Source organism: Accipiter gentilis, chromosome 17 (genome assembly GCF_929443795.1).
Source record: "Accipiter gentilis chromosome 17, bAccGen1.1, whole genome shotgun sequence".
Classification (NCBI taxonomy): Eukaryota; Metazoa; Chordata; class Aves; order Accipitriformes; family Accipitridae; genus Astur; species Astur gentilis.
The window spans coordinates 1,557,398-1,584,726 of record NC_064896.1 but is presented as its reverse complement, the minus strand read 5'-3'; the positions used below and the strand labels follow the sequence as shown (position 1 = coordinate 1,584,726).

The 27,329-nt window shown below is 44.7% G+C and overlaps 1 protein-coding gene across 4 annotated transcripts; it reads right to left on the bottom strand.

Moving 5' to 3' along the window:
- Nucleotides 1-9,100: 9,100 nt before the first annotated feature.
- On the bottom strand, nt 9,101-25,488 carry CLSPN (claspin). 4 transcript variants are annotated; one of them, XM_049820922.1, is made up of 25 exons: nt 25,412-25,488; nt 24,208-24,337; nt 23,182-23,633; nt 22,313-22,480; nt 21,857-21,946; nt 21,538-21,610; nt 20,894-21,002; nt 20,061-20,617; nt 18,840-19,031; nt 17,804-17,985; nt 17,056-17,258; nt 16,711-16,775; nt 16,100-16,305; nt 15,448-15,608; nt 15,125-15,351; nt 14,777-14,891; nt 13,972-14,053; nt 13,554-13,645; nt 12,775-12,939; nt 12,559-12,680; nt 12,184-12,314; nt 11,568-11,670; nt 11,041-11,123; nt 10,672-10,833; nt 9,101-10,462 (listed from the first exon to the last, which is right to left on the bottom strand). In XM_049820922.1, exons 1-25 carry the CDS (start codon nt 25,430-25,432, stop codon nt 10,349-10,351), a joined length of 4,005 nt encoding a protein of 1,334 aa, XP_049676879.1. In that variant the 5' UTR covers nt 25,433-25,488; the 3' UTR covers nt 9,101-10,348. The 4 variants fall into 4 exon arrangements, with proteins under 4 accessions (XP_049676879.1, XP_049676880.1, XP_049676881.1 ...); XM_049820923.1 differs by having other exon boundaries at nt 14,777-14,888; XM_049820924.1 differs by having other exon boundaries at nt 22,313-22,477.
- Between the last annotated feature and the right edge of the window lie 1,841 nt (nt 25,489-27,329).

The following is a 27,329-nucleotide window of genomic DNA, read 5'->3' as shown; positions in this document are numbered from 1 at the left end:
AACCAGAGGGAAAACAAAACCCCACAATGATGCGAACGGCTTGGCGATGCCGGGCCATGGGCCGGGGCCAGTGCCGGTGCTGGTGCCGGTGCCGGTGCTGGTGCCGGTGCCGCAGGCTCCAGCCGTGCCGCCTGTGCCAAGGGTGATGCTGGAAAGAGTTGTGGTGCTGCCAGCGCAGGGCACGGCACAGGGACACACGGGGCACCAGGCGCCCGTGTCCCAGCTCGTATCGGGTGAAAATTAGCGTTCAGGCCATCCTGGAGCCGAAAGCCCCGTCCATGGGGGGGTTTGCCCACTGGGGAAAATCACCTACTCTGCTTAACCAGCCTGTTCAGCCTCTTAATTACAATTTCCATAGGGCTGGAGGGTACAGTAAAACACTTTTAAACTTGTTCTATCATAAAGCTCACACTAGGCACCAGAAAAAGTTGGAGGGTGTAATTGATAACTATAAAAACATTTTAATTTCCGTTTTTCAGGAGCAGACAAGACAAACGCAGCGGGGGGAAGGAAGCACCCGCCGACGGCGTGTGTGTCCCCCACAGCTCCCCGCACCAGCACCGCGGGGGTGGTGGCAGCGTCCCACGGGCTGCGGCCACCTCGCTCCAGGCAGTTTGCAATGGGACCAGCGTAGTTTGCAATTGCTCCCCAATTGGGATCTCCGCTGGCAGGTGGCTGGCAGCATCCCCATCCCCATCCCCATGCCTGGTGGGATGCAGCATCCCGTTCCCACTGGCCACCCCAGTGTTGGTCACTCCTGGGCAAACCCCATGGGAGCTTGCAGGGGAATGTGGGGACGTTTCTGCTGTATTTACTCTTAAAGTGTAGCCGTTATGAATATTCACACCCGTGTGGGGAGAGCAGGCGCTTTCCCCGACGGGGATATCAGTTGGAACATCATCTAATTGATTACGTGGAAATTGCTCCTAGTGGAAAGGGAAGCCCTCGCCTCGCTCTCGGTGAATTAATTTAGCTTTTGCCATTCTTTGCTGTGCTCAATTAATCTTGTTAAAGTGATATAATTTTAGCTCACACTTTGCACACGGGGGTACCAGGGAGGCCCCGGCTGATACCGATGGGAAGTTAGTTAATGACGGGGTAACGGGGGCTCGGGCCCTTCACGCAGGAGGGATGGTGGTGGGAGAGGCGCTCCTGCCCCGCGCTGCTGACCCCGGCCCTGGCCCCGATGTGCAGGATCGGTGGGACCCCGGGGTTCCATCCCTGCCCGGGGGGGACCGGGGCCACCGGGATGCAGGATGCCGGGTGCCGCGGCTGGGATGCGTGGCGGGTCGGGTGCCTGGGCTGTCCCCGGCTCGGCGCCGAGACAAAGAGCGTCGGCTCCCGCGGCCCCCCGGCAGCTGGCGCGGGGGGACGTAATCCCACAAAAGTCCTGCTCTGGGGGGATCAGCCGGAGAGGTGAGGGGCACGCTGCCGAGCCCCCCGCCATCGCTGCCCCTTTCTATCCCCGCTATTGACTGCCTAAACAGTTCTTTGGTGATTACAATGTAAATATAGCTTTTCATGGAGTAAAGGCCTTTTATGGGATCCACACACACTTAACCACTTAACCCCGGCGACAAAAAGAGCAGTGAATTAGCTGTTTAGAGGCTGCTCGTGCAGAAAAGCGGGCCCTGAATAGGATTTGGGGATCTCTGTGTATCAATTGCTATGCTTCAGGGGCCCTTCAATGGGGCTTGTGGCGTTGGAGCATGTGCCAAAGGGCTCGCGTGGGTATGGATGGAGTGTCAAAAAAAAAAAAAAAAAAAAAAGAAGAAGAAGAAGAAAAAAAGCAGCTGCTTCTCTTTAATAAAACAATGATTTATTCATAGCGACTTGGGGAAGGGGCGGGGGGACACGGGGAAGTGCCAAAGCGATGCTCGCCCTGCTCCGTGCCCAGGAGAGGCTCAGGGGCCGAGCCCGCCTGGGGAGCGGGAGGCATGGGGACCCCCGGCGCAGCCCACGGAGACCCCCGCAGCAGCCCAGGCGGCAGAGCCAGGTCCCGCCGCAGCCCCGGCCGGGTGGCGAGGGGGGTCCCTGTGGCTCCGCTCCCTCAGCCCCAGTGATCTTTTTGGTGGGGGGGTTCACGAGCCAGGGACTGGGAGACACCCCTTCTGCTCTTCTCCTGCCACACGGGCACCTCTGCAAAGCCGGGTGGCAGCCGGTGAGCCCCCCCCCCCCCCCCCCCCCCCCCCCAGCCCCTGGCGCAGCAGCGGGGCCATGCACAGGCATGGATGCAGGGGTCGACACGGGGCTCAGCGTGCCCAGGACGAGGTGTTTTGGGACTGGTGCGGAGGAAGGAAGGCTGCACTTGGTGTCCTGGGTTAAATGAGCCCAGAGTGCCATGGCTGTCCCCACCAAAGGATGCTGGGGCCGGGACAGGACCCTTGTCCGGCTGGGGTGGGCAACCTGGGCTGGCGGAGGGTGGCCGAGCATCCCCGGGACGGCGGTGGGTGGGTGCCAGGATGGCAGTCACGCAGTGGGGGGCATGGGGCTCAACCTCCCCCCCAGCTACGCCTGCCGCAGAACAAGAGAAGCCTTCATGGAGCAGAGGACCGGGGGGGGGAGAGGAGAAAACTCAAAGCAGATATGAAATGAATGGCCTGAAACGAGGAGAGGCGGCCGGACAAAGCTGGGGCTCAGCGTGGGAACGGGGCAGGGTGGGAGGGATGAAAAGGCGGCAGCACATGGCCGGGTGCGTGGAGGGAGAGCAGCCGGCACCGGCTCCTTCCCGGCGGGATGCGGGTGTCCCCGCCGCAGCAGCTGGGTGTGCAGGGCCAGGGCTTGGAGCAGGGAACGGTGCCCGTCGGTTCGCTCAGCGGAGCAAAAGTCAGGGGGTGCGAGGACCCCGGCACGGCCGCTCGGCATCGCCGTTCTGCGGCAGGAAAGCGACACCGGAGGGACGCCGGCGGGTCCCGTCCCCTCCTCGCCGGTCCACAAAAGGGATCTCGCTGTCTCGAAGTCACGAAGGGCTGACGAGGAGCAGATCAAGTCAGGCTACGGCCCTATTTTTAGGCCCGTACAGATGGAAGGATGAAAGAGGAGGGGGGAGGCAGGGGTAGGAATGGGAATGAAAGACAAACAAATGCCAAGCAGATGTTGGGAGCGGTGCTCTTCCCCTCGCAGGATGCGTGTGCGGCTCCCGGCGACACCGGCTCTGCCGGCCTTGACTCCTGGAGCCCGGGGGGGGCCACGGGGCAGAGCAGGGAGCGACGTCCCCTCCTGCTCATCCCCCATCGCCGGGGTTCACACCGGTACCCCGGGACGGTGGTGCCGCATCAGCCCCGAGCCCTCGTTAGCGGCCCCAGGCAGCCTCCCTGGGGCAAAACTAACGAGCGCCAGGGGAGGCAGTTTGGTGCTAGGCTCACGGGGTGCCCCGGGGGGGGCCTGGGGATTTGGTCCCCCTCCGCTCGCCATCCTCTGGCAGCGGGGACAGGCAGCCGCGGGCTCTGGGAACTCCGCTGACACAGCAACCGCGCAGTGGAGCCCAGCCCCTGCTGCGGGATGACCGGGCAACGCCAGCATACCCGGCGAAGTTTAGGTGTGGATCTCGCTATCGAGTTCCTGCACTTTGATATAAAAATACCCTGCGGCCAACGCGGCACAGCTCTACGGACAAAGCTGTTGCTTTATGGAGCAGATCCGGTGCCCGGCTTACCCGTCAGCCCACACGCACCAGCCTCGGCTGTGCCAACCCTGGCACATCCCTGCTGCGCCTTTCTTTGATGCCTGACAGTTTCTCAAGGTCATGTCGGACCACGATGGGGTTTGTTTTGACATCTCCAGTTTCCCTTCAAGCTGGGGACACCAGCAGCATCATTCACAGGCTTTTAGCGGGAGCCACAGACAAGACCCAGCAAGCACAGGGATAAATCCCAACCCCTCCAGACTTCAATAGGGTTTGGGGCCTCGGTGCTGGCTGATGAGTATCAAATCCAGCTCCTCCAGCCCCACTTTTGCCCCCTACAGATGTTCGGGGGTCTTTCTTTGCCAACTGCATTGACCCCATCTAATCTTTTCTTCCTTCCTTTTCTTTTCCCTTTCCAGCAGAAGGGGATGGGACGGGGCAACCGTGGCGGGTCAGGCTGGGGGCTGTTTGCAGCAGGGCAGCGACACCTCGGGGGCTGTTATCATACTTTGGGGCTCATGTCATCCTGTCTCTGAAGATCACTAACGCTCAGCAAATCCGTAGGTGGAGCGAAGGCTACCAAAATAAGGCCAGCTCTGCCTGTGAGATCATCCCCCCGGATGCCTCGCTCAGAGCTTTGTACCGAGAGCATCGCCCTCACGTCATGCAAAATAGGGAACACATGGCAGGTATAATTGTCTGCTGCTTTAATTATCTTCTTTACATCAGTGGGCTGGATGGTTTTACATTGCCTTCGGTTGGAGTGTCTGCAGCCATGGCTAGCGGAGCCGGGATGTGCATCCCGCAGGAGTTGCTGGCTGTGGTGATGACTGCTTTGCCACCAGAGCCGGGATGGGAAACATCCCGGATGCCAAAACCTCTGCGTGGGTCCCCAACTGCGCTGCTGCTGTGGGGCGCCTCGGCAAGCCGCCCCACAGAAGACTCGAGCAGCGGCACCGTCCCACGCTGCCACCACACCAGCCTGGAGCTGGGACCGGGAAAAAAGCCAGGCAAAATGGCAGCTCCCCCACCTCGCATGCCGAGGCAGGGATGGGGCTGCACGGGGCAGGATTGGGCCCCTGTGCCCCATCCAGGCTTGCTGGGTTGGGAAGCAGGAAGGAAAAGCCATTTTTTCTAATCTGGTGTTTAATTGTGAAAGGCTGGGGGTTTTCAAAGCCCCCCTTCAGGCTTCGTGTAAAATAGGAATGTGGAAATACCACATCTGCATATCCTGAGCAGCCGGTGAGGTGGCGTTAGCGCCTCAGTAGTTAATTATTCTTCCTGCACAGAAACAAGTCTCCGTGAACCGTGGTGGCTGGAAATTAGGCAGCGCAGAAAGATGCTGCCACGCTGGCCCACACCATCCTCCAGCAGGGACCTCGAGGCTGAGCAAGGCATGGCACGGCACGGTGGCCACAACCAGCCACGCCAGGACGCAACGGGACGCCCGGGCTCTCCGCAGCCTCCCCCACGGCAGAGGTGAGGGTCTGGATGCTGCGAGCGGCTTTTGGGGTGCCGGGTGGGTGCACGCGTGCATGTCTCACCCTCCAAAGGGAACACGCCTCTCGGATACTGATCCTCCATCACTGCGTGCACAAACATCATCAACTATTGAAAATCAATGGGCCACTGTAAGGGAAGCAGCACAGAGCATGTTGCACGAAAACAGCCTTGAGGAGCAGAGAAAAAAATATTAGCTAAAAATAAAATTAATCTCTTGCAAAGCTGTAAGATTTACTTCTCACCCCTCCCCCCTGTGCTGCAATCTTTTATGTCATTTTCTTTAATTACAGCTGGTTTAGATCTCTGCTGCCTGGAGAAGCATAGCTGGAGTTAGCCATAAATTGGGCTTCTGGATGATACAAGAGAAAATAATAACCCCCAAGGACTGAACATCTGTCCACAGAGAGCACATGCAATGTTATAATTAATATTAATGACTAATAGTTAATATAGAATGAAACTTTTGCTTTACAGGTCACCTAATAAACCCAGCCCCGCTGCAAGTCTCAGACAGAGCTACTTTCCGTGTCACGAGCTTGGCCAGACTCTGCCCAGCCAGGAGCCCCCCCGGCTCTGCTCCGGCTGCCGGGCTCCTGCCCCAGGGCGGTGGGGGGCCGGGGCGCAGAGAAGTCCGGTGAGGGGGGGCTGCTTCAGGCTCAGCTCTTGGCAGTAAAGCAGCAGTCGGGCTGTCCCACCCCTGCACAGCCCCTCGCAGCTGCCCAGCGGGTGTCGGGGAGGGAAGGTCTTTGCCAAGTTTCAATTTCCCATTTGATTTCAGATCAATTAATTAAGCACGGGCACCAGAGGTGCGCTAGGACTGCTCCCTTGCAGGAGGAACTTCATCAGGACCCCAGTGCTGGCTGAGATGGATGCAGCAGCCCCAAGCTCTGCCCCGGCAGGTTAATGCAGCAGGAGCAATGGCCACAGGGATGGGGCGAGGAGGGGACGCTGCGCCGAGCCCGGCCAGTCATCCTCCTCGCCAGCTCTGCCACCGCCGGCTTGCTCCTACCTGCACAAGGCAACACCTTTGCATTATCAGTGCTGCAGGGTGGGGGTTTTTCTCCCTCGCTGCTGTTATCTTTTCCTTCTTAGGGAGAAAAACACTTGCCTGTGACTAATAGAGGGGTCTTGTTTTCTTTTCCTCATTGTATTGCTGTATTTCTTGAATTATCTACTCCATTTCAGTTAGACTATAGCTGTTCCTGCCTATTTCTGCTGCTCTCCGTCTTGTTTCCTTTTCTATTAATGGAGAACGCAAAGGAAAAGAAAGATACTGAAAACATCACCTGCTCCGCTCCAAAACCAAGTACGTGGTAAAGACGTTTCCATGGGCCCAAAAATGTGCCCCATTCATCACTTCTGGAGAAAGGATGCACCAGTTAACGAGCAGGTTGAAAGCCAGAGAGGGTAAATAATTGTGACATGGCTGCTCTGGAAGACACCCTCCCCATCCGCATTTGCGTGGATGCCTGGGGGTCTTTTTGTCCTTTAACCCTCATATTGGGTCTGGGACAACTGATTAAAGGTCCAGGACAGATGAGGTGCAGAAGCTCACGTGATAAGCACACACAAAACATACAGCACACTCCTTTTCATGTGTCCACTCCGACATAATTTTTCACATGTTGGAAATACAGATGATTTTAGCCTGGGTCCATCTGGTTTCCCAAATAACCTGTCTATTTGATAAATAACATAAATTAAATTAGACAAGACAAACAAATAGTTTTTTTTCTCTCCCCCTTTCAGTCTCTTGGCAAAAAGAAAAAAAAAAAAAAAAAAAGGAAAAGAAAACATAATTCAGTGACTGCCTTGAGCCCTCGAGGAGCCGTGGGGTGGCGAGAGCTATGATTATAAACGTGTCTGCAATGTTAACCTTTAACACAGACCAAAGGCCATTCCTTCCTCTGCTTATAAGTTCTTTTTTAATTTCTTCGCTATCATTTAGGTTCCTAAGAGCTCATTCTCCCCGCAAACTCAGCAGGTAACATTGCATACTTAGCAGCACGCCTCTCATCAAGGCTCCTGCAGTACAGCCTAGGATCTGGAGCTCAGAGCCGAAAGGTTTTATTCCTCCTGTCCCTTGTGCAGGTAGGAGAAACTGAGGCACAGAGACATGTAGTTATTACAGCTGCCTAACTCAGATGAAACCCCTGGTGTCCTACCAAGGTGCAGCCACTTTCGCACTTCATGCAAAGCTAAAACCCAACCATCGCCCATCCTGACTCTCAGCTGTAACTGCTAGTGGTTAGCCCAAGATGTGATTAAAGGGGAAAAGCAGCGAGCAAAGTGGAAGGAGCTCTTCCTTCAGCCCGGGACAGCCCCGCAGAGACTGTTTCTGCACAGGCTGAGGTGCACTGCTGCCCCAGGGCTGTGCACAGGACCCTCATTCCCACCCTGTCACTCCTCTCTGCCTCGACCCTTAGTCAATCCTTCCTTCCCAGCTGGTTGGGCCAGCACCAGACCACTCTTGGCACTTCCAGCAGCAACAGGGGGGGATTTTTCTCTGTTAGCACAGCAGCAGCATCTCAGTGCCAGGAGGGGTGAGCTGAATCGATACTTGAAAATGAGAAGCCAAAGCTGAGTTAATGTGCCAGACGGGAGGTGGGGTGGGGGGCAGCCCTAGAAGAGCCAGCCACAGGGATGAGAAAAGGTCGGCAGCACAGGTGGGAGCAGAGGCGAGGGTCAGGCCCAAACCCACAGCTCTCCTCCCTGGTGGGAAGATGGAGTCTGGCACAATAAGTAGCAGCAGCAGCATTTCAGTACGTGGTTCAACCCCTCCTGCTATTGAGATTTCAGCTCCTACGGGACTCACCCCAGCCTCCTACCACTGCCTCCTCAGAACATGGCACGGAATATATTCCCCTGCAAGAAGTTTCTGGGGTGCGGTGTAGTGCTTACCAGCAGCATTTCACAAACCCTGAACTCCTGAAAGGTTGTTTTGGGGGAAATGTTTCCGAACCACAGTAGCCAGAAATCTTCCCATCCTATGTATTTCAATTTATAAGTTCTGCAGGCTCAACAATATTTTTCTATTCTTGGTTCTGGAACAAGCAAAAAGTATTTTGAAGGGAAAATTTTAAAGTGAAAAAGAAATAAATGCCACAGCTAGCATGTGCTGAGGAAAGGCTAGTAAGACCACCAGGACAAGGTCAACCCTGTAAAGGTGCTCTTCAAGCTACTACCTTCTAATGCAAAAATGTAGCCGTTATAGGTCTATATAGATTTAATCCTTTGCAATGCCATAGAGCATGGAAAAGTATAAGAATTTCCCCTTGAGTCAGAGTACAGTTTAAGCTTTAATCATTCTTGTCCCCTTTTGCTAGAGGAAGAGCATTCTCTTGCTGCTCTCTAGTGGCAGGCAGTGTTAGCAAAATTACAAGAAGGTGCTGAATTTTACAGCTTCGAATGTTTTTGTCCAGTAAGCCTGTGCTGAATTAGTACAACTTACAAATCAGCGCAAACACCATGATAGAGAATTAACTGGATATTCAGATATCTTATTTCAGTTATGCTGCTCTTCAAGAAACATCTGATAAATGACCTTTCCTCCTTCATTCTCTTCCCTAAACTTCCCATCCCAAATCCAGGTGTACTAATTATTAGAATTGCTAGAATGAACTGAAATAGGCACATCTCAAGCCAAAGATAAAGCAAGTTTTGTCTAGGAACTAAAAAAACCAAAACTACTGAATCACTAAGAAACAACATATTCTCAGGGCCAAGAATTTTATGCAAACTGAAGTGGAAGACTTGAGGACTTGAGAATTTAAACACCCTATGTTTATTGGAGTGGTTTTTTGTTGTATTCCAATATTCTTGCAGCTGCTCCTAGTGAAGGGCTTAGTTGTGGCTACAAAAGAAAAGCAGCAATGAAAAAAAAAAAAGACAGAGATAGACAAACATTTTGGGAAAAAAAAACCCACATACACACAACTGAGTGAAATCCTGTAAATTAATTCCAACTGCCTCCAAAATTAAAAACATGTTTTATTGTAAAATTGCACTCCAATTAGTACCATAATTCTTTATAAACATAATATACAGTAAAATATTTTACATGTAGCACACCAGGCATATGCTTATGATGTAACAAAATTTACAATTCAGGGTACTTCTCTGACAGAGTTGGCAACCTAAGTATGTGACATCAAGTCCTAGAAAGATCTTTAGTTTTACAGAGCAGGCCACTGTCTTACCATTATCTGGTCTCTACTTTAACACATTCAACTCTCAATCAGAAGTGTCAGAAATGCTGTATATTCTGTCTCAAGTTTATTTCACACTATTTAGAATAGTTGTGAATGATCGTTTCTTATTATCTAATTTCCTCATTCTAGAGAAGGCTTTTCATTACTAGCTGTTCAGAAACGGATGTTTTCTCTTGGATGAGTGCAGCTTGCATGAAAACAATGGAATGGATGATTTAAGAGAGTCTTCAGCTGGGCGAAGCAAATCAAACAACTCCCCCCCCCCCAAATAATCAAATAAAAACCCTCAACACACCTTCTTTTCCTTTCCTACATCTGTTATTCACACTCTTCCCTCTCCACATATGCACATTCATATGCATAAGAATTTAAACAGGAATAAAAACTGGGAAAGAAATCCCTATTGTACTGTCTCATAGAAGACTGGGACCTTCTTTAAAAGTATACATTTCAAACATAAATTAGAGCTTCTTAAAATGTCAGGCTAATAAATGCTTAACATTAAACAAGGCATTGGAGGAAGCTATAGTTAACTTCGTACTGCAAGTGTAAACAACATCTGTCCTGCTATAGTTAACACTGCTTTCTTCTTACCCAAAACTGTAGAAATACCTCCTCCATCTGTGCTTTAAGCTAACTGCAGCATTTCTGTGTCATACCTGTCACATGAACGGCATTTTCAGATGGAACCGATACCACTGAAACGTGAGATTCTGCGAGGACAGTATACAGTAGTGTAAGTTTCCTTAATGCTTGGGAAAGACCAAGTTAGCATTTCATTCCAAACCAAGCATGGATTTTGTGCTCTCATTTGCCACGGAGCACTGAGAAAAACCAAAGGGGAATAAACACGACCATTGCCTGGAAATTACTGGAACTTGTGAATTAAGTGGCAGCCTGAGAATGTACAGCAATTTGTTTACCTTCCTGATGACTGCTGGCAGATTTGCAAAACAAACCGCAACTGGCAAAGAGACAAGATACAACCTCTGGCCCTAAAAAGCAACATTCAGCTCTCCAAGTACTGGAATATACTTCGACTTTGACTTGATTCATCTGTGCTGTCTACCCTGGGCCGTTTGGCCAGAGATGTTATTACTGCAGTAGGACCTCTTTTCTTCACCTACAGGGGAGTAGAATACATTAGAATGTACAAAATCTCCAAAAAGTTGAAATTCTGAATTACCAGAGAATTATTTGGTGTGGGAGCACATACTAGGAAATCACAGAGAATATTTAAAACAGCAGTGCTCTTAACTACTTGGCAGTGCTTAGTGCCTGTACGTTTAAACAATCTACACAACTGGCAGCACATTCCACACAACTCTTTACCTGAAGTTTTGACTTCTCCTTCGCCTCTTCACTCTTGTCTGGGGAAAGTGTATGAAAGACAAAATTCCTTGAATTTCGAGGTGCATTTGGATTAAGATCTGACATTGCTGCTAGCTTCTGAAGGACAGCTTTAGGTCTGTTCAAGAGAGACCCGTTTTTTATCTGAAGAACAAAGAAATGCTGCATTAAACCACTAACATGAACAAGACAGCTCTTTTAGTAGGTTACTCTTAATAGAAAAGACTACTCCCTACTGAAATGTTATTCACTACCATACAAACCAGAAATGGCCAGAATCTAGGGTCAGCTGACTTTGCTGTGTTCTACAGATGCAGTTTAGAAATACCATTTTTCAGAACCATTACCAACCTGGATGTCACTGGCAGGTCTGAATGTTTCAAACGGGTTCCTGGGTAATAGTGTTGTGTCTTGTACCACTACTGCTGGGCTTGCTAGCAGAGACAGAGGAAAATGTCAGTTTCTGAATTTAATTTGAAGGAATATAATTTTATATCAAACTGAAGAACTTGGAATTGACAACAGACAGCAAACACTGGCAGGGGGGCAGAAATCTGCATCAAATTCCTTTACATCATCAGTTGTATGGATCATAGAGGAATTTATTTCCACTCTACAACTTTTTTCCCAAGTAGTAACATACTATTTTATTAAGCAAATACACACAATTATCATCAACCTTGCAGTTGCACATTTTCAATGCTTTTATACCTTTAGCCTTTCAAGTTCTGGAAGACACGAGCTCAGACTGGTGTAAGAAAACTAGACGCTGGAGTTTTCTGATCTGTGGCCTGCTTCAATGGAGACTACAAGTGATGACTGAAATTTAAGCTTTCTTTCTCTTACTTGATTGTCACTTCAATAAAAAGTAAGCTTACCTTTCTTCTGTAGGGACTTAGCAGTTACTTTTTTTGCTAGTTTCATGAATTGGCTGTCTTCACCAATTTCTTCTTCCTCCTCCTGCTCTTTATTTTTTTCCTTCTGTAGTAGAGAGAAGACACTTCATAAAATTGAAAAGTTAAAATTAAGAATGAACATTTCATTCAGTATTTTAAGTAGACCAAGTCCTTTCATTATGTAAATTAAGTCTTTTTTATTTACTTTCTACTGTGAAAGTTTATTGCAACTTCTTAGACACTTTATCATCCTTGTTCTATTAATGAACAGCAAACCTGTACTATCACATTCAGCTGACAAAGCTGACCTAATACTGAAACTTCTAAAACTTGAAGGTATGCTCCCAGCATAAGAAACTTATTTCAGCTTTGAAGCTGACTTGTTTCAGAACACAGTTGTTTTGCCTCTCCCTTCTGAATTAGTTTCTCTCTCTGTACAATACTTGTAGAAGAGAAAAAGCAGAATTCACAATGAAAAACAAAGATACATTTATGAAGGGTATTTTTTCCAGAGTTTAACTTGAGGAACTAACAATTTCACCTAGCAATGGTATAGAGAAATATCAAGCAAGATGCCATTCTGGAAGCTAACTATTACCTGCTCACGAAGCCACTGTTCTCGTTCAAATCGCTCTTTCCTCCATTTTGCTTCTGTCTCATCAAACTGTTCACAATTTTCATCATCATTATCTGAATCTCTCTGAAACAAGTCAATCTGTGAAGCATAATCTAGACAAAGAAAAAAACATTAGCTATTAATTTTACAAGAGGCATAAAATATGCAGACTAGTAAAAACCCAAAAAATCCAACACCAAAAAAACACCCCACCATCCAAAACCAGACCCCCTCCAACCCAATTTATTTCTGAAAGTTTATTTACTTCTGAAGGACTACCGAGTGGTATTTCATACACACACACACTCTCTTTCCAATCTTTCACCTCCATCTATTAACCACAGATCAGAAAGGCACCTATGTTTTTCCATCTGAATCTCCTCATTCTGCCAGGGCCATCACTATGCAGGTCACCATCAATGAGGTATCGCTCCTGGTACAAGCGTAACTGACGCTTGTCATCATCAAGCATTGCCTTCCTATCAACACAGGAGAAAGGGAGGAGGTTAGTCCAGTTTATACCCAAGAGCCATGACTTCACACACACAAATACATATTAATACTGTCACTGACATGTGTAATTTCTGTATTTGATTTTCTAATTCTACTTCATTAGGGAGTTCCTCATCAATAACCTCTTCTTCATATTCATCCAGGTCTTCACCATCATATTCATCCTCACTGCCCACATCACTCCCTGACAGCTCTGCCTCATCTTCCATGAAATCCTGCAGTTTTCTATAAAAGAATATTAAAAGAGTTCAGTTTGGTAGACCAATAATCAAACAAATCTTCTGAAAGCAAGATTTATCTTTTGACATAAAATTAACACATATCCTAAATGAGAAATCATGATTCATCTTTATTTTTTGTAACAGACTAATACTTGAGTTCTTGCACATTCCTACACACAGCCTGCCAACATACAACACCCCAAATTATTGTCATCCACCAGATTCCTTGCCAGTTGCCTACCAAATGTGATAGCAATGATAACTGCCAACTAGATGTTTTACTTGCTAAAACAAATAAAGATCTTAAGACAGGAGGAATGAAAGCAATACTTCTGCACTCCTGCATTTTTTTTGGTCAAAAAAAATGTTGCATTGCTTTCATTGTGGCCTTTTGATTTCCATCTACAATGAAAATTATAATAGAAACCGTCTATAACCCACCAGCAACATAGTTAAACTCATGCAACATGACAGCACCAAAGGAAAAAAACAGCTGGAGCCAACACCATAAACATCAGATACTAAAGCTGGGGAGGGAATAATTATAGACTAAATTTATAGTGCTATTAATATTCTATTCTGTCTGGCAATTAATATACAAAAAAAAGATGTACTTACAATTTTTTCTTCAAGCCCCGTCTATGTCTCAGCAGTTCTTCTTCATCACTCATTTCTGCTTCTTCAGCATCACTATCTCCACCTTTTTCATCCTGTCAAAGAGAAAATTTTCAGAAATTGGATTTCAGAAGTGGAGTGCTTTGTAATGACAACTTCTTCTATTCTTCGGTCAATAAACACAGACTAAAACACCACAGATTTTTCAGAGGATTTGCTGTGTTAAGATGCTTTGTCCACTATATCATAATATTAAGGAGACATTTTAAGCAATCCAAACATTGCTCTTAAAAATGTTTCAGTAGCTTGTTCTGGAAGTCACAATTCTTTGCATTGATGGTTATATTAAAAAACTAAGTAGATAAATGGAGTTCTCTCAGTCAGAATGCTGTAGCAGTTGTTTTGTTCCATCAGTTCATACCTCTTCACTATCAAAGGCATTATCATCTGTTAAAAGCTGAAAATCACCAAGTTCTTCTTGCTCCTCTTCATCATCTTCTTCCCTAGGAGAAAGTAAATGAAAGAAATGCATGCTTTCATTTCACCTCCAATGATGGCTTCACAATAATTCAAAGCAAGATTTCAACCATCATGATAGCAGGTCTCAGGTAATTAGCTGTGAGCATTCAAAGAGCTAACAGTCTCTCAACAGCATTTAGCTTTAAATGCCCTAAATCCTCACTAGCATTGATGTTTTATTTTAAGACCTCAGGTCTTCACTTGCAGAAACCATGGGGCAAGTACTAAATCCTGAGTTTCTTTCCCTCTAAAATTCCTCTTGGATCCCCCTAACATTCCTGTTTAAGCCTCATTATCCTTTTGTCAGGCAGCTATACACCTTTCCAGTTTAACCAATGGAGAAAATGCAAATACTAACATCTGGTTATGGTTCCTGTAGTTTGGTAACAGCCCAGAATAGAACCCAGAAGTCCTTCATTCTAACAATCTTTTCTCAGTTTGATGAGAGTTCCTTCAACACACCTTCCACTATCAGTGAAAGACAAAGAAGAATTTCCCTTCACAGTAACTGTGGGAAACAGTATATGCTGCTGATTTAGAGAGTGATCGCTGAGCAATTTGCAATATTCCTCCCCTTCACGCCCAAAACAGACCACACTTTTGCTTACAGCATTTTGAATTGATGTCGAACAAGAAAATGCATTAAGAGTGAAACAAGACAACTACCACTATAAACGTTTGTCAATTTTAGGACGAACAATGCTAACCTGTCTGTGGGAAAGGAGCCCGAACAAAGTGCTAGAGCTTCTGCCATTGGATCTTCTATGTCACTGTCTTTTTCTGCCTTGGAAGATACCGAAGATGCCCATGTTGGAGAACCTGCTACAAAAAGTAGTAAGATTGCAACTTATTAGACAGATATATTTCTACTCTTAAAATATCAGAGAGCATCGTAGAAGTGACAGTTAGCATGCTCCCACAAAGGTGTTAGATTGTTAGAGCTCTCAGAAGTCTCGAAGTTCCACATTCCGCATTAGTGCCCAGGACTAAGGGGTACCTTATCATAAAGCTTATAGATCAAGTAATCAAAGCTGAAAACAGACTTCAGGACATACTCTGAGACAAGAATTTTCCTGAACAAAGATTCAGCAATTCTTCCATGTTCTGCTTTTTGTTGCTGCTGGTATTTGGCACGTGTTCAGCTTGACTGCTAAACTGTCCAGAACACAAGTCCAGTAACTCGTCCATATTGGCATCCATTGCATTCTCATCCATACTAGCCAGAGTCAGCTGATGCTTTGAGGACTGGTATTTATTCCTATGTTGTCCAACATTCAAGAACCTGAAAGAAAGTCTGTAGTTAGAAATATCTTGCTGGTCTGTATCTCCTTTTTTTGTTAAAGGGCATCAAACACCACCCTTTACACCTATTACTTACCCATCTGCATCAAGCAGCTGGCTCTGAGTGTCATCTTCCAAAGAAAATTGAAACTGTGACTCCCCAGCCCCTGGAAATAAACTCTTAGGCTCAGGAGAGGCATTATACAGGTCCTGGGAATCTTCTATGGGAAGAGAGGGCTCAGATGTCTTTCCTGAGCTCTAGCCAAAGGAATAAAAAAATATGCAAGTTATTTGTTTTGCAAGCCTAGAAATCAAAAGCAAGAATGGGATAAAACATTTAAGCTATTTCAAAGGATTAAGACCATGCAGGAGTCAAGTACATCCACACTGCTCTGATAAATCATAGGAGTTCACCGACATCAGATATTGTGTAGCTTAAGCATGTGTAAGTATGCTTAAAAAAATATTTATGGTGTACATATTTTAGATGTAAAAACAGATTATATATTCTAAAACATCAAAGAATAGATGCTAAGTTTTTTGTAATCTCATTTTTATCCGTTCCAATGTGGAGACATTTTAAACTCTAGGGACAGTCTGCTTTTCCCAAATCTTACTCATATAAAAGCATTTGGCTAGATGCTGCCTTCTGGTATTAATTTTTTGATAGATCTGACAGTCAGGATAAAATACATTTATTCACTACCCACTGTGTTAATATATGATAGGAATAGGACTGAGAACCTTACCTTAGAAGCTGAGCTGATAAAGCTTGTTTTGAAAAAACCTGGGGAAGGTGACCTGAAACCTCCTGCTGCAGATAAAAAGTTCCCTCCACGTGACATCTGTTTGCTACAGGGCTGATATGATGGAATCATGGAGCCAATCAACTCAAAGCTGCTATTATGGCTATTCTCTTTTGCTAGTGTTGGTAGAGAAAATGAATCATCATCCTCTGAAAAAGAAAACAAAAATTAAATACGGTGCTTAACTTTTTTTTTGTGATCCAGTAAAACCTCAAGATACTATTTTGCAACACTGACACCTTGCTAAAAATTCATTATTTTGTGGTCATGTTGGATTTTTTTCTTCATACAGGATGCATATTACACCTTTTTATTGAATTTTATCTTACTGATTTCTGATGGCTTCTATATTTTTTCCAGCGTAATTTTGAACTTTATTTTCCTCTCATTTTCTCAAGCCCTCCCATTTTTTCACCAGTCTAAACTTTTATAATCATACTCTATAACTATACAGGTGATGAAATAACAAAAATATCGAATACCAATCTCAAACAGAAACTTCTATGTGTGCCAGGTGAAGAAAATGATAGTTAACGATAATAGTTCTACTTTACCTAACTTGGCAGGTCCTTTGTCTGCAGCTTCTTCCATTTCAAGTTTCTCATCAGGAAGAGAGTATCTGCAATTCATTAAATAAAATGTATTTGCCAATATATACAAGATTAATTGCAAAAAACAAGGTAACACACAAAAATACATCTAGTGCACTTTGATTAAGAAACAGATTATTCCACTATTAGTCACTAGGTTTTTAAAAGAAAATACGTATGAATGCACATATAACTACTGGAACAAGACAGAAAAAATAGTTATAAAAAGTACTTTAAATCAAAACATCTAGGTGTATTGATCAAATATAAAATTGCTCAGGTATCATTTTTAAGGCTTGATTTATTTACCCCATTTTTGAAGAGCTGTCCTTAAAAAGCATCAACGTAGACTCTGTTGAAGGTGGTTTGAGAACAGAATCAGAGTGCACAGATTTCTCCAGCTTTTCTCCATCAACTGATTCTTTGTCAGTTTCTTTATCACCATCTTCGATGTGTTTCTCTTCTATATCTTCATTATCTTCCTCTGCTTCGCCAAGCAGAAATTCCACATTCTAAAAAATATCCCCAAACATAGCAGAGATACAATTATTGCTTTGGTCTGTCACACTTCTTTGCGTACTTTTCAAGAAAACATTTTAACATATGGAGGATGAAGCTGAGTGACATTCACAGTTCTTGCATGTACTATTCCACTCTGAGACAACTGACATAGCTTGGCCGTTTTTCAAGCAACTCTGTTCTGATCCCTTTTAAAAAGGAAAGGCCATGGCAAACCCTACCCCAGATCAGGCAGGTAACCTCAGTTGTCCCCTGCTAGCAATAAGCCAAGTATATATAAAAAGAGAAAGTAGCACCAGAATCTTTTATACTCTTATATTTGGTTTTAATGCTATTTAGACAAATAAGGAAAATACTAATAAATTGAGTTTTGGACAATCCAAACCCTGAACATGCTAACTATAGCAATTTTTTAGCTTCTAGGAAGAATTCTTGGCAATTTCCCTAATGTTACTAGTGTACAAAAGTCTCATTTCACTGGGCAGAAGCAACAGAACTGAGAAGCTGCCTAGGTTACGTAAAAACGTTGCGTACAGACCTCATGACTGCCTTCTTCCTCTTCCTCAGACTCATCTGTCATCTCTTCCTCCTCCTCTTCTTCTTCTTCCTCCATGTCCTCATTATCCAGTTTAAACAATGCTTGCCGCTTTTGGCGTTCCTCAGTCCTGCGGAGTTTCATGGCCTCCTGGAGTTTAGCCTTCAGCACTTGTAGCTTTTCACCTGGACAGAAATGAATAAATGAATACATTAGATGTACTACAGTGAATTCTTAACTTCACTGCCTTCAAGCATCCAATCTATTGTAACTAAACACATAAAAAGGGAATTAAAAAGTTACTTGTTTTTAAATGTTTTTATGAATTTATCTGCCAGCTATAAGAGCTAGAGCAGTCAGTTTCAATAAACTCAATTTAGAGACCACACATCTCATGAATTATCAAGATTCCCATTATCCATAAATGTCACTGGTGCAGCACTCTGAATGAGAATAGGGTCTGTCTCTCTACTCTGTCTTTTGGGAAAAAGAGCATCCAATTGCCACGGGCAGATGTGCTATAGCACATGAAATAATTAAGAGCAGCTAAAAATAACACGTGCCCATAGAACTAGCCAAATAATCTGTTTCTTTTAATGGATACTATGAGAGAGTCACATTCCACACACATACAATTCTATTAGAAACTACAGTATAGAAATAAGGAAGCATGAGAGATCTAATAAATGGTAATAGTTCACAAGAAGCCTCAGAGTTACATTCAAAGCGCTAGTGGAAAAGAACAGTACAGATACAGATTTACACAAAATTTTGGTACAGATGGGGAGAAATCCAGAGAACCAATCACAAAGATCCAACTGAGGCTGTTCAACACAGGTCAGTGCTATTTAAGAAGTCTATCAAGATTCTTTTTTAAAACAGGGCTATCCATTAGTGGGAACATACATACTAATTTCACAGATGAAGATCCCTTCAGCTGTATTTCATAGGGCAGCATTGGGAAAGGGGGTATGAGAGAGAAAAAAAAAGACAAAGTGTTTTCCAATTCAACCATCATCACTTCTTCTCCCAAACCAACCTGGCTTTGTGTGGACTGTTTCATCCAGGCTTTCTGCAGCTAACACTGCTGGTACCACATCTGCTTTCAGTTCCTCTTTTCCTTCAGATGTAGTCTCCTTACGAATAATGTTCACGTTTACGGTCCGTTCAACTTTGGATTTTGATGTTCGAAGAGTGTGCTTCAAGAAACGTGCTTTCAAGGCTTCCAATTCTTTAAATACATATTAATTAAATTTCAAAATGCAAATTAATTTGATAGCATTTAAAAGCATTGAGAATTAAAGTTGTATCAAGAGTAGGTCTTGAGAATTTATTTTTCTTTTTCCAAAGGAAGTTAGTTACAAACTCTGTATCTTTAATATTGAAATACTTGCAAAACCATTCTACTGGACTAATAAAACAATGAAGTACTACAGAATATTTTTGCTGTAACTTGTACTTAATTGATATTAGCTAATATTAAATTACCTTAGCATTGACTATGATTTATCCAGAAGACCTCAAGTCACTTCCAGTCTAGCCTTCCAGCCACCAGGCAATTCTAAACTTCTGTTAACATATATGTCTAAAACCAGACTGATGGCTGACAAAAAACTGTTTCTTGGCAGAGGTCAGTTTCCTCCATGCACAGAAGTAGCATCTAATCCAGACATCCTCTTAATATCTTCTAATACATAATAGATTTAATGGAATTATAAAATTGCCTAATCATTTGCAATCTTTCCCTAAAACAAGGTCAATTATTTAATATTGATGAATCAATGTTCAAATTCCAGTACCTAGAAGACATTCAAACCATTCTTGCTACAGAAGTAAATTTTTACTTGCTATCCAGCCTTGCCTTTTAACAAAATCAGTGGCAAACACTCTGGAACACAGGCCAGTTTTGCTTCCAGATAATTACTGCATGCCTCGTTTTGAATCGATTTGAAAAAGTGCTTCCATGTGCTTTAAGTACCAACATAATTCACTACAGCAAAATGGAAATAAATCATTCATCATTAAATAGTTATCACTGCACATTCCTTCAAGCTTTCAAACATTAAGGACTCGGAACTTCCCTTTTAAACATTAGCTGGAAGAAAAGGGATGCCAATGTCAAGCAAAGAATCCATACTAGTAAGTGAACATGCCTGACTCTTCTATTGCCTAAACATTTCTCAGAGATGTTCCAGTTAAAGTCAGATTAACTCTGCTTACTTGGACAGATACAACAGGATTACAACAATAAAAGCAATACCTTTATTTGAATCAGATTCGTCGAGGTTTATAAAGGATTCATTGCCAGAGCAGATTCTTGGTTTGATGGACAGGTCTATTCCCAGTTCACGAAGTTTATCCAACTTGGACTTCCTCACTTTTTCAGGTTGTGCCACCAATCCAGGCCCCACTTGTTGATTGCTTTTTTCACCTTGTAAGTCTGGTGTCGTTTCACCTCTTTGCTCAAGGGCATCTCCTTCAACTACCAGAGGAATTTCATTGTCTTTTTGTTCACTACAATCAGTGCTTTGGAAGTTAGAGTGCTGTTGTTCTTCTGTATTGTTATCAGTCGTTACAGTCCTAACTGTACAAGAATCATCACTGTCCTGCCTGGGCTTCTCAGCAGAGTCTTCTCTGGAGTTCTTCCCTACATCAGCAAGAGGCTTGCTCACAGTAATATCAACATCTCTGCCAAGGTTTGTTTCTGGTTCATTAGCTGCTGATTGATCACATTCTATTTGCCCTTCTTTGCAATCCGTGCTCAAGTTCTTAGTGTCTGCAGATTCTTCATTTAGGGATAGCTGGTATTTAGTGGACCTAATGAAGCCAGAAAGAAATGCCTCATGTTAACAGTGACACACTCGTAATTTCCAGATGTTCATGGAATTAAAGAAGCCTAAGAAAGTTTCTTAATAAAACTTTCTGGTCAAAGCAACAGGTAAAATTAAACCAGAAAAAAGCTGTGACTGTCCACAGAGCAGGCGTGTATGTCATATGACACCTATTGCATGCAAAAGTCTGGTTATCCCCAAAAGCAAAGCTGGGATATCCTCAAAATTTATGAAAAAATATGAGAAAGGTTTAAGACCTTACTTCAGCAATGCCATAGCATTTCCTTGACATACTGGTCGAGGTCTACGCTTGAAGAAGTCGTGAATGCTTTTGGTCTCAGGCACATGATATGGGAGAGACACAGACGATTCTACCAGAGAAAGGAGGTGAAAGAAAATTTAAGACATTATCCAAGGGATTTATTTGATATCTCTGAAATTCAAAGAAGCTTGACACAAGTATTTTGCAGCAAAGACATCTGATTAGGCACAAACAGCACAGTTTAAACAAGTACAGCAAACATTGCTGTTTGGGAAAGAGTAGCAACAGTCTTGAAAATCAAATTTGCAACATGTCCCTGGATTCATTAGGAAATTAATTGTGATGTTTATACTAAAACTGAAACTGGTCTTGACATTCTATTACATGCCTCTCTCTAAATATTCCACTAACTTTAAACAAGTTTACAGGCTCAAGTGTTTGCACAATGATTATTTTTCTTTTTCAATAGTTACAAAGATATCTTTTAATAGGACCTTGAATAAAAATGGTCTTGCACCCTTCAACCTTAAATAACTCATGCTAGGTGAAAGAAGGCTCTAACCTTTTGGGTAAATTCTTTCAGTTTCTCCCCTGAATTTTTTAATAGTTTATACCCCTCTACATCCAAAGAATTTAAGTTTTACCTCTAATAAGTCGTTGGGTCTCACTATGTAGTTGTTTAATGGCTTCTTTACTTAACCTTGCTGCTTTCCGCTCCTTAAGGAAAGAAAAGAAAGGCTTCTGAAGTCAGAAAGAAAAAAAAAAAAAGAGGGACTCTATCTATACTTTCTAAATAGCTTATTTTTCCCTTTCAAACAGAAAGCAGTCAGAATAAAGCAGCCAGTTAAAAAAAAAAAAGATTAAAAATAGTAAATCAACAGAAACATTGGACAGCATGCACACAAAAAACATTTGAGTCACTACAACAAACAATGGAGAGCTTTAAAAAGAAAAATACTTCACCTTCCTTTTTGGTTCTTTCACTACAGGTTCCTCATTCTCCTCATCAAATACATGTTTGTAGCCTTCACCCTCAGAAAACCATTCTTTGTTCTACAGTGCGTAAAAAGAGATTAATTTATTTGTCTAGATACACAGGGACTACCAAGGACAAACAAGTCAAAAGTAAAAATCATTGTACAGAATCATCACTGGTTAGCAAAACCAGAAAGCATTCTCATAAACCAAAACAAATCCCACATAATACTTATGGTAGATTTCCAAAGCTCCTACTATAGCATCATCTCTACAACTTTCCAGGACAACATCCCTCCATCTTTAAGAACACAAAGCAGAGGACTATTCTCTCCTCTGTCATAGCAGCAGAAGCACACTGTTGTCAAAAAGAGTTTTAATACATGCTCAAGTACAATATTTCCCACTAATAACAAATAATCTTGTATCACTATCAAATGTTACCTTATATTTTTTTATTTTGTTTTTCACTGCCGCTCGTATTGATTCTATTGACTCTTCATCCTCTGGGGGGTAATCGTTTTCCTCTTCTAAGCCATTATCAAAAAGTTCTTTGTCATCAAGAAGACATCCACTGTCATTAAAAGGATACCTCTGACCACCATCTACCTGCTTGCCATAAGAATAAAGTATTTGTGTAATTAATTTCAGAAGCTCCCCTTCAGTTCTTTGACATTAATTCAAGATTACTGTCAAAAGGTCTTGATGAAAGAAGTTAGAAAAAGTACATGCCATCTTTAATCTAGCATCTTGTGTGTCCTGTAAGCCAGTCATATTCACTTTACAGCACTGCAAAGTTGGCAAGGTAATTCATGGAGCAATATTCCCTACATCTATGGTAAGCAGGGAATTTCAGTAATTACTGAAGACCAAAATGACTCCGAGAGAATAAATTAACACTTCAAATATACATTTTACAAATAGCAACAATATGCAACCTCCTAAGCAGCCACTTATTTAGACCAGAATTCCAATTTGAAAAGTAGACCAAAGCTTCCTCCAGAAACTAGCACAGCAATGTAGAGAAAAGCTGAAATAACAATCAAAGCAGTCTGTGCACATAACAAACCCCCAATGAACCCAAAGAATTTCTGCCTGGCTTAACACACACTGACGATAAATCATCAAGCGTTAGGGTTTGTATTTTCTTTGCAGATGAAACTGGTAGACTCATATGGTATTCTGTGGATACCACACCTGTTGTAGGAATGTGGACACTAGCAATGTTGAAGCATTGAAACACAATAAGCAAATGCAGTAATAAATTTAAGGTAGTTGAGAAAACATCTGAGATTTTCTGCCAAAATATATACCTCTGCTCTAGGCTTCTTTTCTTTTTTCAGCTGTTTAATGGACTGAATTTTTCTCTCCTTTTCCTTTCTTCTCGATTTTCCTACAGCTTTTTTTGCTGACTCTTCTTCAAAATCATGTTTATGTTTTCTGTACTTTTTCCTAGATTTTAGGGGTGTCTCCTCTTCAAATTCCTCCTCAGGCAAGCCAGCCTTTCTGCTTGTTTCAAGGTTTTCAATCTGCAATCGGTCACCAGTGTCACTGTCATCACTATCTAGCAGACCTTGGCGAATCCGATGGGATTTCTTGTTCCTCTGGGCAGTAATGTTCTCTTTTTCCTCTCCATTTTCCTTGTCTCCACCCAGAATATTGTTGTGCACAAAAGAGCCGCCATCTTCTCCACCTTCGCTGTCACTGTCCTGAAGTACCTTCTTGCTTTTTGCTTTTTTACGTACAAAAATCTCTTCCTCTGAATCTGACAAAATATATTAAAAGAAAAGAAATGATGCATACAATGGAGAGAAAAATTCCTCAGCTTAATTAACAAAAAATCAGTTAGACAAAGTTACGCATCTGTTAAATTTCACAGATATCAACATCTATAGCAAATCAGCTTGAACTCAAGTTTTCAAAATTCACTTCTCCCTGCAGTGCAGTATAAAAATACCCAAATTGATGTTACATGTTTTTAACCTTTAAAAAAAAAGACAAAGCTGAAAATCTTTCACCGATTGATAGATTAGTGACTTGCCTTGAAACAGCAATAAAACCCACTGCAAGTAACTAAACAAGCACATAGATTAAGCAAATCACAAAAAGAAAGAAAATAAGCAATTAAGACACATCCCATTCACTATTTCCCTTTCTGTACCTCAAAAAACACTTTTCAGAGATTTACAGATGTCTGCCCACATTCCGAGCAACAAAAAAGGCACTTTGGATTCCTACCGGTCACGCAATGACAACTTCCTAAAAAGGTATTTATAAAATGAGAAAGGCACCATTGAAGGCAACAACCACCAGGGACAATCGATGGAAATATTACAGACCTCTGTCATCAAGAGACGCTATCCCCTTGCTGAAGTGACCTGGAGAGGCTGTTTCACAGCTGCCTTGTCCGCTGTCAGAGTCACTATCACGGGCTTTCTGCAAGTCCAAATTCAAATCTTCTAACGGAAACTACAAAGCAAAATAAAATTCTCCTTACTGTGGTTAAGTGTTGTTCACGCAGTAATGACTCTTGGTGTCTAACTTCCTTCCAAAACCTTGGCTAATCCCTTAGACACAGTTATATACACATACATTATCCTTGTAAGAATTAATTTGTATTTATGTGAAGGGGGATAACAACTTTTATTAGTACTGAAAGGTGAGCTTGCATACAGGGGAAAAAAAAAAAAGAGAATCAACATACTGGCTGATCTCCACTGATAATAATTCAAAACCATTAAAATGAAAACTTTATTCTCCCACATCTACATTTCACCAAAATTAAACAGGGACCAGTTAACACCTGTGAGGATGCTTTAGAAAGGCTCCTCCATGACAAGGTGCCCAAGCCCGGCGTGCAGGCACGCTGCAACAGAAGGGCCCCTCTCCTGTGTCTCAGGAACGACCCCCCCCACGGCTGACACCCTCCCGAGTGGACCGCCACAGGCCTGGCGCCACGGCACGCCGCCGGGGGGCAGCAGGCCAGCGCGGTCACAGCATCGGGTCAGCGCTGCCGTGGCGTTCCGCTGCCTTGGCTGGGGTTGGGGGGGGGTACACGGAGACCCTCACCGGGGGGCCCTGAGGAACGGCCCCGGCCAGAGCCTTCCACAGCCCCCAGCATGCACCGCGCCCGCCCGCCGGGCCAGGCACCGCCTTCCCGGCATGCACCGCGCCCGCAGACCTTTCCCCGCCCCCAGCATGCACCGCGCCCGCGGGGATAGGCCGAGCACAGCCTTCCCGGCATGCACCGCGGGAGACAAGTCGGAAGGGTGAGCCGCCGGGCATGCTGGGAAGTGTAGTCTGAGGGGGGGGGGGGGAAAGGAGGGAGCCCGGTAACGGCGCGGGGCCGCCCGCTCTCAAGGGCGGCCGAGGAGGCGCCGCGACCTCCCCCCGCCGCCACCACTTGGGTCTCTACTCCTCGTTACCTCCCTCCCCAGCCCTCGTCCCCGCCACAGCCAGAGGAGCCGCAAGGCCGCGGGCAGCCCACTAGCTGCGGCCAGCGGCAGCCGGCCAGTTGGCGCAGGACAGAGCGGCAGGACTCACCTCAGCGGGAGCCGCCGCCATGGCCTCAGCCCGACACCACCCCAGCGCTCCCGCCGCACAGCCGCGTAGGAAACCGCTTCAAGTCTTCGCGCGCTGCACCAGTCCCGCCCAACCCCGGAAACAACCAATAACTGCCCGCGGCTATCCCCTATAGCCCCGCCTCTCGCCTCTTTATTGGGAGATTTTTTCTGCGTAGCCCCGCCCTCTCCGCCTGGCCCAATCAGTGCTCGCGCTTCGAGGCCGCACCGCACTCCTTATAAGGCCGCCCTGTGGCTGCCTTCTCCCCTCAGTCAGGATGAGGAGGGTGCGGCGGCGGTGGTGAATGGTGGCCCTGTGGGGCTGGTTAAGGGTGGCCGGGGGTACTAGACCTGTCTACAGCCGTGTGCCCAGGCCCCAGTGGGTGTGAGTAGTCCTCCCGGTGCGGCGCTAGGCTGTGTGGGTGCCTCAGGGGTCTGTAAGCTGGGCCCGGCCCCCTGAGGTAGGCCGGTCCCTCAGAGATCAGACCGGGCCCTGTCGCAGAAGGGGCTTCAGTTGTGAGGGCAGCCCGGCCCTCTCTCCAGAGCCGGTGTGAGCTAACACCAGTGTCTGGTGCGGTGTCACTCGTGGAGGCCACAGACCTGGTCCCGGGCACCTTGCAGGCATTTGCTAGAGGGAGTGCAAAAGCCTTCTTCCCCTTGCGATCAGGATTGGTGAGTACAGATGAGTCTGAGTAGAGTTAAGTCTCACACCTCAACTCATTTCTCTGTCTGCTCTGTATAAAGTGCTGCCAGCACATAACACTACCAAGCCTGCAGTGTGTAGGGTCCCAGTTCTGCCACAGAGGGGAAAGGATGGCAGGTCAGAGCTCAGCCCTGATGCTCGAGGGTTCTCCAGAACCATAGGAAGTCATGGAAAACCAGAACTGTTTGGTTTAAGTGGCTGTGAGATGCGTGCCATCTTCTAAGGGTGTTTGCAACCCACTTCCTACTGCTGACAGCTGGAGGGAGAGCAGCAAGCTGGGGAGAGTGTCAGGGTCCTTGTTCTGAACCAGTTATGGATGTTTGGCACTCTTTCATCATTTCGTTTGGAGGACATATTGCTACAGTAATGTGGGGTTTTTTTCCAAGTTAAACAGCAGTAATCTGCTGTTGCTGAAGGTGAGCCTGGAAAAAAAACATGTATGTGTTCTGGAGTGTTTAGTACCAGTCAGAGTTTTGTGAGGGATAAGGGGCAGATTGACTAATCTGCTATGACAGTTCCCATATAGCCAACAAGTCTCAGAATGGAGGAAGCGAGAAAGGCAAATGTCCGTGAAAACCACTGCAAACATTACAATACAATTCTGGTTTCCTGTAGCTGCTACAGTAATTTAATAATTACTATTTAGTAATGGGGGAGACAGATGCTGGCTCTACAAAACCACCACTAGTCTGTATAAATAAGATACTGTCTTTAACCTACTACAGTCAGAGAAAGAAGAAAAAAACCAGTCCTTAATTTTAGTAACAAATGAAATTACCTGATTTTAAAAAAGGTATTTGCTTTTGTGAATAAATAAAACCTTGGAGTTTATAGACTGTTGTGCAAATGTAAACAAAACATATTCAGCTAGTATTTAAGACTGTCTGTTCTTTTTCTGCAGAACGCTGTGTTCTTTGCTGAAGAAGCACTAACTGCGGACCTTTGCTTCCTGATGCTGTTTTCTAACTGGTAACTGAATGCAAAAAGGGTGGTGCCTTCACACTAGAAATTCCTGGAATTTGGGGATTCTTTCTAGCTAGTCTGCCAGTAAAAAGAAAAAAATACTAGTGAACAGTTTATTGTACTCAAGGCTGTAATCTCATTGCTATGTTAGGAATAGTTTTGAGAGTCAGCTGGCAAGAAAAAGGTGGCAAAAAGATTAGCTGCTTGCCATATTCAGTTACTTCTGGTACTTCTG